This window comes from Balaenoptera musculus, chromosome 8 (assembly GCF_009873245.2).
Source record: "Balaenoptera musculus isolate JJ_BM4_2016_0621 chromosome 8, mBalMus1.pri.v3, whole genome shotgun sequence".
In the NCBI taxonomy this organism is placed as follows: Eukaryota; Metazoa; Chordata; class Mammalia; order Artiodactyla; family Balaenopteridae; genus Balaenoptera; species Balaenoptera musculus.
In genome coordinates this window covers 98,973,852-98,985,202 of record NC_045792.1, presented here as the reverse complement: position 1 = coordinate 98,985,202, position 11,351 = coordinate 98,973,852, and the positions used below count along the sequence as shown (strand labels likewise).

Below are 11,351 nucleotides of genomic sequence, written 5' to 3'. Positions count from 1 at the left end.
CCCCACCCCCATCCATCTTAGCTCACATTTTTATTTTAGCTGGGTAAATTTTCTTTTTACCAGGGAAAAAATTAATTTTATGAATGAGAGTCTTTACAAGGCCTTTAGAATCCTACCCTTCAGGTAAATGTCTAAACTTCCTTCCTGTGAGAATGACCCTGACCCAGGTCCAAGCGGTAATGAACAAAACACATGAGAGTTTGGATGACTTGTTATGTGATGATTTCTGAGTGGGAGGAAGGTTTGTCTGTGTGACAAAGCACCTGAAACAAGACCCTTGTTGTTTTCAATTCTCTAGTTTCCCTTTGAGAGTCTATTCTAGCCTAATCTACTCCCAGTAGTCTAGAAAATGCCGTCCATTCAGTGTTCAGTCCCTTTTAGTGGTGCAGCCCAGAGCAGGGCAGTGCCCAGACCAGAAATGCACTTCAGCCTGATTTCCTTCAAGCAGAGATTCAGGGAGATGGAGAGGGCGGTTATTTTCCTCATACAGGAAAACAGTTGGAGCTTTGAGCACTCAATTATTTAAAGTCTAACTAATGAGTGCTAATAGATGGGCACATTTTTAGTGACCATATTTTCTAAACACAAAGGAATTAAGCTGTAGCAGGCTTGTAAAAGGAAGGTTTTCCATCCATGAGCACTAGGTCACACTTAACAAGACCGTGTGCTCTGCCTAAATAAAAAACTACCCAGGCCGTGAAAAAGACATGAATTACTTATGCATTCAACAAACATTTATTAGTCACCATAGTAGGCATTAGAGGGGGAGGAACAAGATACAGTCCTTATCCTGCAGGAGATTATATATCTAGGAGAAATAAGACATATATAAAACAAATTATCATAAAAATAGAATGAGTTTGTTTTAGAAAGGTGTACAAGACATTGTACTTGATTTACCATCTAGAAGAATGTGGGCATTGTCCAGTTGTGATGGGGAGAAGAATTTTTAGAAACTCCCCAAAGCTAGAAGTCTATATTGGTGCTGTTTCCAAAACTGCTGTACTTTGCTTTACTCTTGGTGAGAAGCATGAAGAAAGTTTATAAAAGCTATGGGAGTGTTATGCCTATAGTTAAGGGCCAATGTACTAGAAGGCTCAGAGCTTTCTCTGAAACCACAAAACAATAATGAAGCCATCATGCTCAGTGCTGCTGAATTGGCACAAGCTGACCTCTTTTTCTCTCTAGGAAAATAATCCTTCAGAGAAAAATGAAGCATCTTTTATACGGGACAATATGACCCTGATGTATATTATAGGTCTTGGAATCAAGATCATTACGACCTTATATTTGATGGCCAGTATATTAATGCTAGGCAATGTATACGTTTAGAGGCTCAGTGTTTTTAGCTCAGCTTGTCCTTGCAAAACAAAAATGAAGTCAAAATCCTGAGCTCAATTGCCACATGGGGCAAATTAACTTGACTCTTATTCATAGTGATAGACTTTACAGTTAACCTCAGCCAACTCTTGAAAATGTGAGCTGACCAACACAAGCAAAGATAGAGAGTGGCCTGCCCAGCATAAACTCATCTTCAAAATTATTAAAGCTTTTTGAACTTCCCTGGTGGCGCAGTGGTTAAGAATCCACCTGCCAATGCAGGGGATACGGGTTAGATCCCTGGTCTGGGAAGATCCCACATGCTGTGGAGCAATTAAGCCTGTGCACCACAACTACTGAGTCTGCGCTCTGGAGCCCGCGAGCTACAACTACTGAAGCCCACACACCTAGAGCCCATGTTCCACAACAAGAGAAGCCACCGCAATGAGAAGCCCGTACACCACAACGAAGAGAGCCCCTGCTCGCCGCAACTAGAGAAAGCCCGTGTGCAGTAACGAAGACCCAACGCAGCCAAAAATAAATAAATTTTTTAAAAATTATTAAAGCTTTAGGATAAATTAGGAGTTTGGGGTTAAAATATACACACTACTATATATAAAATAGATGACCAACAAGGACTTACTGTATAGCACAGGGAACTATACTCAATATCTTATAATAACCTACAATATAATGGAAGAGAATGTAAAAGAAGAATATATAGATATAGAGAGATATAGAGAGAGATATATCTATATATATCTGAATCACTTTGCTGTACACCTAACACAACACTGAAAATCAACTATATTTCAATAAAATTTTTTTAAAATTATTAAAGCTTTAGGTGCTGAAACAGTATCATCGCCGTCATCCTAAAGCACACAGCACTTTCCTTCCTAATATATTTCTTTCTTTTGTCCTAGAAAACCCAATGTGCCACTTTTATGGGGGATGAAAACCAAGCCATAGAGATCCAGTTCCACTTTCACCCATTTTCACCCATCCTGGAAGTGCAAATGTTAATTTCTGTGGCTTTCTTGCTAATATATATTGGAAGTCTCATTGGTAACACCACCATCTTTCTCACTGTCTGAGCAGAGCATTTGCTCCACACACCCATGTACTTCTTTCTGGCCAATCTGGCAGTTCTGGAGACCTTTTACTCTTCCACTCTTGCCCCTCTGGCTTTGGTCAGCTTCCTGACCTTGGGGAGAATACTCATCTCTTTCACTGGCTGTGGCACACAGATGTTCTTCTTTGTCTTTCTGGGCAGTGCTGACTGCATCCTCTTGGGAATCATGGCTTATGATCGGTTTGTAGCTATCCAGGATCCCTTCTGTTACTCCTTCCTCAGGAGATGGCAGCTGTGCACCCAGCTGGCTATTGGAGCCCTGGTCCTTGGTTTCATTCCAGCCTTACAACTGACAATTCTGATCTTCCTTCTGCCGTTTTGTGGCCACAGTAGAATCCCTCACTTCTATTGTGACGTATTCCCGATCTTGCGGTTGGCATGTGGAGATACTCGAATGCAGGAAGCCATGATCTTCATTGTCAGTGTCATCATCCTTACCATTCCCTTTTCCCTGAGCTCCATCTCATACCTCTTCATCGTGGCTGCCATCCTGCAGATCTACTCAGCAGAGGGACGGCCCAAGACCTTCCCCACCTGCTCTTCTCATCTGACTGTGGTTCTCCTCCAATACAGCTGCTGCAGCCTTATCTATTTACGCCCCAGCTCCAGCTACAACCCAGAAATGGGCCGGGTGGTGTCTGTTGTCTACATCTTTGTCACCCCTGTCTTGAATCCCTTGATCTACAGTATAAGAAACAAGGAGCTGAAAGATGCACTGAATAAGGTAATGTAGAGACATTTACTGAAGTTGGAAACGTGGGAGTTTCTGGGCTCATGTAAATGGCAGGAAATAATTCTTCAGAAAATGATAAACTCAGGGATTAGATGACATAAACATTTGGGGAACTGGATTTACTACTTACTTTCCTTTACTACTAGGAAATAGAATAGTTCCTATATCTAGCTCCCAAGTATAGTGTAAGCTCCTGAAAGTAAGATAGTATCATTTAAAATAAGAGTGAGTAGGGGAATTCCCTGGCGGTCCAGTGGTTAGGACTCAGTGCTTTCACTGCTGAGGGCCTGGGTTCAATCTAAGATCCCTCAAGCCACGTGGTGTGGCTAAAAAAATAATAATAATAATAAGAGAGAGTAAACTCTTGATGGGCAGGTATTTCTGTTTTGTTCACTGATCTATCCCCAGGGCCTAAAACAGTGCCTAGCTAAACACTCAATATATATTTATTGAATTAATGAATTCATTCAAGTGATGGCAAATAATGTCTCTATTTCCTTGTATCTCCCCACAATGTTATTCAGAGATTTGCATACACTGCGTATTCAATAAATATTTGTGGAGTAACTAAAAAGAGATTCCCTCTAAGAGCAATAATGATTCTTCAAGTTTCCACTCATAAACTCTTATTTTTCTCCTTTCTATTGACTGAGTCTTGGGAAATGTTTATTGTGAAACCAATCAGTGTTGAGAAGTTGTAAAAATATAAGACATATATATCTGGTATGTATTGTAATTTTAAAAAGTGTAAATGGTGCCTTTAAAATTAGAAACAATATCTCCATTCCACTTTCTTCTCATTACAAATAGGAAATTTCAAGAAGGGGATGAAGGGACCAATGGTTGTTTGGGAGAACTGATATGAGACCTTCCTTTCTCCATTCTTGCCAATCTGTCTTCTTATAGTTCTACTTTTAAAATAACATTTTTCCATTTTTAAATATAGTGACATCTATTTTAGAAAAACTGGAAAACATAAAAGTAGACAGAAAAAAAATTAAAAATCATTTCTAACCCCACCAATTAAAACAAACCTCAGGGGGCTTCCTGGTGGTGCAGTGGTTGAGAATCTGCCTGCCAATGCAGGGGACACGGGTTCGAGCCCTGGTCTGGGAAGATCCCACATGCCACGGAACAACTGGGCCTGTGAGCCACAACTACTGAGCCTGCGCGTCTGGAGCTTGTGCTCCGCAACAAGAGAGGCCGCGACAGTGAGAGGCCCGCGCACCGCAATGAAGAGTGGCCCCCGCTTGCCACAACTAGAGAAAGCCCTTGCACAGAAATGAAGACCCAACACAGCCAAAAATAAATAAATAAAAATTAAAAAAAAAAAGTCCTAGGCTGATTCCAATAAAAAAAAAAAAAAACACCTCAGGTAATATTTGGGTACTTTATACATTTCATATATTATATTATGAGGAGCTTTTATACCCTGCTTCATTCTCTAACTTGTAACACAAACATCTGCCATGCTGAAGTAGCCTTCTAAAACATGGCTCTCATAACATATCTATTTATTTGTATTGGCATTTAGATGGCTACCAATTCTTCACTATTCTAAGTATCACTGTGATAAACAGCCTTATATCGTGCGTAATAAATTGTGCGTAACTCTGATTACTTCCTTAAGGTTAAAATATTTTAACCCCCTACTTACACATCACCAAATTGCATTCCAGAAAGACTACTAATTTGTACTCCCACAGACTATTCACAAAAGTACTGGCCTTATAATTTTATGGTCAACACTGGACTGGTTTCCTTCATTCTTTCCTTCCTTCCTTCCCTCTCTTCTTTCCTCCTTCCCTCCTTCCCTCTTTCCTTCTCTTTCTTTTTCTTTCTCTCTTATCATTTGTCAACTTGATGGTTTTACAATAGCAACTATCTAGTTTACATTTGTTTATGAATTGATCTTTTTATATATTTATAACCATTTAAATTTTTGTGAGTTTTTCTAAGATTCTTAAAGAAATTTAAGATTTATTTTTAAGTCTTTGTATTCTATGTCAACACTTTATCATATGTGTGGAAAATATTTCAAAATTTTGTTAATGCTTATATATATACATATACATATATAGATTTATTATTATGGAGTTCAGTATTCAAATTTTGCTTTGTGATTTTTCCATTTTTATAGTAAATCCTGAAATTATACAAATGTTCACTCATATTTTGTTCTTGCTGCCTTTTGTTTAAAATTTCACATGGAACTTATTTATTATTCCATCGTGTGCTGTGTATTTATTCTGCTTTACACTGTGCATTAACTTTTCTCCCCAAATAAGTAACCAGTTGCTTTAGCATAATTTTCAGACCCTTTACCCACAGAATTGAGATGTCATCTTTATCACATACTAAAGGCATGTTTAGGCTAAGTTCTTGGCTGTTTACTCTGTTCCATAAATCAGTCTGTATATTCCTGCACCAATATCACCTTATTTGCATCATTGGTATTTTATAATCATTTACATCATAATATTAGAATCTGTTTATCTTTCCAGAAAAGTACCATGGTTAAAAGGTCTGGAGTTTGCCTTCACCTAGGCTGTGGTGGTTTTAAAATATATCCATAAATTCATAATATATCTCCCTTTACAAGGTGGGGCTTAATCCTGCTCCCTTTGAGTGTGGACTGTACTCAGTAACTTATTTCTAGCAAATAGAATGTGGCAGAATTGATGACATATGACTTCTGAGGCTGGGTCATAAAAGATATTGTGGCTGCAGCCTTACCCTCAGATTACTCACTCTGGGAGGAGCTGCCATGTCCTGAGGACAATCAGGAAGCCCCATAGAGATGAACATCCACACGGCAAGGAACCACAGCCTCCTATGAACAGCCAGGGAGGAACTGATGCCTTTTGCCAACAGCCATGTAAGTGAACAATCTTGGGCCCAGATCCTCCAGCCCCAGTCAAGCTTCAGATGACTGGAGCCCCAGCCAACACTTTGACTGCAACCTCCTGAGACACTCTGAGCCAGAGCCACCCAGCTAAGCTGCTCCCAGATTCCTGACCCGCAAAAGCTCTGTGAGATGGTAAATGATTTTTGTTTTAAGCTGCTACATTTGGGGGTAATTTTTATCCAGCAATACATAACTAACACACCGTGTTAGTGAACATAGCCCCCATTGTCTTGGAAGTGATTGCAATGAACACAGCAGCCACTGACAAGTTGAATTTTAGGGGGATTTTACGTGCACTTTGCCTACACTCCACCGTGGAAATCAGGGCATGTCCTTACCAGAGATTTAATAAGCCCCCAACTTACAAAGATTTCCCAAGCCTCCTCCAATTCTATCCCATCCTCATACACCATTATAATAAACACAGGTAGTGGTCATGGTGGTGATGACTTCTTAAGGGGAGAAAAATATTTACCTTGTGAGATTTGACTTTTGTTTCCAGAGGTTTCTGAGCCTTTATTATCCTAAAAGCCTTATCTCCTACTCCTTAGCCGTCGTGACAGACTGTATTTTCCAAAACGATCTTGATGTCATATTCCTTCCCATATGGTCTCCTCACATTATGATGCTGACACTCTTCCCATCCAGAGGTGAGGTCCATCTTTCTTTCCCTCGAATCTGGATGGGCCTGTAACTAGAGCAGAAGTGATGCTTTGTGACTTTCTAGGCTAGGTCATAAAAAAGAGACACCCAACTGACCCTTCTGGGACACTTGCTCTTGGAACCCAGCCACCATGCTGTGAAGAAAGTAAGAAACCACATAGAAAGCCCACATGTAAGTGCTCTGGTTGAAAACCCCACTGGGGTCCCAGCTGGCAGCTAGCACCAACTGTCAGATAGTGAGTGAAATGTCAAATGCTTCCAGCACCCAACCGTTGATTCACTCCCAGCCTTGAAGCAGTGCCAACTGATGCCACCTGGAACAGAGGTGAGCTGCTCTCATTATGTCCTAGCCAAACTGCAGATTCAAGAGCAAAATAAATCATTAGTGTTGTTTTAACCCACTAAATCTGGAATGGTTTGCTATACACATTATATAATCCCAACTTCACCCTCAAAGTCCTAAATCTCTTGTGTTTTATGTTATAAATATCCTAACTCACTTAATAGGGAAGAAACAAAAGAAAAACATAATGCAGGCATCACCCTGATCAAAATTTTCCTGTCTTCAATGTCAGCTAATAGGTGAGGAAAGCAAGTGTGCCTGAGTGCTTAAGCACCCTTGTAATTTCATCAGGCTTCTACATGATTGTTAATAGAATACCTCCAGACTTTCAATAGTGTTCATGGAATACTGACAAATTTTCAGACTTTATTGAACAAACCTCTCTTCCTTTTGTGAGTTTTGCCCCAAGAAACAGATACAGCCAAGGTCCCTCCAGTACAACAGGCTCATGAAAGCATCTGAATCTCTCTTTGCTTCTCCCAACTGCCCCAGAAAAAGGCCAGAAACTAGAAGCTAACCTATCCTCCCTCACTTAGGTGTGAGTATGGGAGTCTGACTAATGCCAGAAACATAGTACCATTAAGCCTTAGGCATAGGGAATGCCAAGGTATTGGACAGAGAGTTAGGCAGTAGGAGCTGATTAAGCTTTCATAGGATTTCCTTCCTTACTCCTGATCCTTCCCATCCTCATTCTGTTAGCACCAGCTATTGCCAGTAAAATGGGCAAAGATGTATTTTGAATGGGATGCTGCCATCCAACCCTGTTCTGATGATTCTACAGCAACCACAAGAAATCAAGGTAAGGATATATACTAAGAGGTACTTGAAGAGGACCTGGACCTATAAGGTAAAGCACGTGAAGACATTGCTTATGAACCAGTAGATAGAGTTATTTTCCCGTTTCTTTTCTATACATTGGTTTGTAATTAAAAGAAGAACTCAGAAATGTTTGAACAATTACTATTGAGTGCTGAAGTAGGTGTTGCGGAAAGAATGAAATGCTGAATAAGAAATAGTTTCTGAGCCAAAGCAATCTTGAGAAAGAAAAATGGAGCTGGAGGACTCAGGCACCCTGACTTTAGACTATACTACAAAGCTATAGTCATAAAAACAGTATGGTACTGGCACAAAAACAAAAATATAGATCGATGGAACAGGATAGAAAGCACAAAAACAAAAATATAGATTGATGGAACAGGATAGAAAGCCCAGAAATAAACCCACGCACCTATGGTCAATTAATCTACGACAAAGAAGGCAAGACTACACAATGGTGGAAAGACAGTCTCTTCAACAAATGGTGCTGGGAAAACTAGACAGCCACATGTGAAAAAATGAAATTAGATCACTCTTTAACACCATACACAAAAATAAGCTCAATATGGATTAAAGGCCTAAATGTGAGACCAGACAGTATAAAACTCCTAGAGGAAAACATAGGGAGAATACCCTCTGACATAAATCGCAGCAATATCTTTTCTGATCCATCTCCCAGAATAATGGAAATAAAAACAAAAATGAATAAATGGAACCTAATTAAACTCAAAAGCTTTTGCACAGCAAGGGAAAGCATAAAAAACAAAACGAAAAGACAGCCCGCAGATAGGGAGAAAATATTTGCAAATGATGTGAATGACAAGGGATTAGTCTCCAAAATTTACAAACAGCTCATGAGGCCTAATATCATCAAAACAAACAACTCAATCAAAAAATGGGCAGAAGACCTAAACAGACATTTATCCAAAGAAGATATGCAGATGGCCAAGAGGTACATGAAAAGATGTTCAACATCGCTAATTATTAGAGAAATGCAAATCAAAACTACAATGAGATATCACCTCACACCAGTCAAAATGGCTATCATCAAAAAATCCACAAACAATAAATGCTGGAGAGGGTGTGGAGAGAAGGGAAACCTCCTACACTGTTGGTGGGAATGTAAATTGGTACAGCCACTATGGAGAACAGTATGGAGGTTCCTTAAAAAACTAAAAATAGAGCTACCTTATGACCCTGCAATCCCACTTCTGAGCATATATCCGGAGAAAAACATGGTCCAAAAGGATACATGCAACCCAATGTTCACTGCAACACTGTTTACAATGGCCAAAGCATAGAAGCAACCTAAATGTCCATCAATAGAGGAATGGATAAAGAAGATGTGGTATATATGTACAACGGACTATTACTCAGCCATTAAAAAGAATGAAATAATGTCATTTGCAGCAACATGGATGGACCTAGAGATTGTCATACTGTGGAAAGTAAGTCAGACAGAGAAAGAGAAATATCGTATGATATCCCTTATATGCGGAATCTAAAAACAAATGATACAAATGAACTTATTTACAAAACAGAAACAGACTCACAGACTTAGAGAATGAACTTACGGTTACCAGGGGGTAAGGGTGGGGGGAAGGGATAGTTAGGGAGTTTAGGATTGACATGGACACACTGCTGTATTTAAAATGGATAACCAACAAGGACCCACTCTATAGCACAAGGAACTCTGCTCAATGTTATGTGGCAGCCTGGATGGGAGGGGAGTTTGGGGGAGAATGGTTACATGTATATGTATGGCTGAGTCACTTTGCTGTGCACTTGAAACCTTCACAACATTGTTAACTGGCTATATTCCAATATAAAATAAAAAGTTAAAAAAAAATAAAGTTCCCCAAATGAGTTCACTGTGCGGCCAAAAAAAAAAAGAAAGAAAGAAAGAAAGAAAGAAAGAAAGAAAGAAAGAAAGAAAGAAAGAAAGAAAGAAATAGCTTCTGGGGAAGAAGAACTACAATCCTGCAGCCTGTGGAACAAAAACCCCATTCACAGAAAGACAGACAAGATGAAAAGGCAGAGAGCTATACCAGTTGAAGGAACAAGATAAAACCCCAGAAAAACAACTAAATGAAGTGGAGACAGGCAACCTTCCAGAAACAGAATTCAGAATACTGATAGTGAAGATGATCCAGGACCTCGGAAAAAGAATGGAGGCAAAGATCGAGACGATGCAAGAAATGTTGAACAAAGACCTAGAAGAATTAAAGAACAAACAAACAGAGATGAACAATACAATAACTGAAATGAAAACTACACTAGAAGAAATCAATAGCAGAATAACTGAGGCAGAAGAACGGATAAGTGACCTGGAAGACAGAATGGTGGAATTCACTGCGGAGGAACAGAATAAATAAAAAAGAATGAAAAGAAATGAAGACAGCCTAAGAACCTCTGGGACAACGTTAAACGCAACAACATTCGCATTATAGGGGTCCCAGAAGGAGAAGAGAGAGAGAAAGGACCTGAGAAGATATTTGAAGAGATTATAGTCGAAAACTTCCCTAACATGGGAAAGGAAATAGCCACCCAAGTCCAGGAAGCGCAGCGAGTCCCATACAGGTTAAACCCAAGAAGAAACACGCCGAGACACATAGTAATCAAACTGGCAAAAAATAAGACAAAGAAAAATTACTGAAAGCAGCAAGGGAAAAACGACACATAACATACAAGGGAACTCCCAGAAGGTTAACAGCTGATTTCTCAGCAGAAACTCTACAAGCCAGAAGGGAGTGGCATGATATACTTAAAGTGATGAAAGGGAAGAACCTACAATCAAGATCACTCTACCCGGCAAGGATCTCATTCACATTCGATGGAGAAATCAAAAGCTTTACAGACAAGCAAAAACTAAGAGAATTCAGCACCACCAAACCAGCTCTACAACAAATGCTAAAGGAACTTCTCTAAGTGGGAAACACAAGAGAAGAAAAGGACCTACAAAAACAAATCCAAAACAATTAAGAAAATGGTCATAGGAACATAAATATCAATAATTACCTTAAATGTCAATGGATTAAATGCTCCAGACAAAAGACACAGGTTTGCTGAATGGGTACAAAAAAAAAAAAGACCCATATATATGCTATCTACAAGAGACCCACTTCAGACCTAGGGACACATACAGACTGAAAGTCAGGGGATGGAAAAAGATATTCCATGCAAATGGAAATCAAAAGAAAGCTGGAGTAGCTATACTCATATCAGATAAAATAGACTTTAAAATAAAGAATGTTACAAGAGACAAGGAGGACAGTACATAATGATCAAGGGATCAATCCAAGAAGAAGATATAACAATTATAAATATATATGCACCCAACATAGGAGCACCTCAATACGTAAGGCAGCTGCTAACAGCTATAAAAGAGGAAATCGACAGTAACACAATAATAGTGGGGGACTTTAACACCTCA

At 39.4% G+C, this 11,351-nt stretch overlaps 1 protein-coding gene across 1 annotated transcript; it reads left to right on the top strand.

Moving 5' to 3' along the window:
* Positions 1-2,267: 2,267 nt before the first annotated feature.
* Positions 2,268-3,188, top strand: LOC118899598 (olfactory receptor 10V1-like). The gene is given in 1 exon segment (XM_036861362.1): positions 2,268-3,188. A coding segment is annotated over 1 exon segment (921 nt).
* The last annotated feature ends 8,163 nt before the right edge of the window (positions 3,189-11,351 follow it).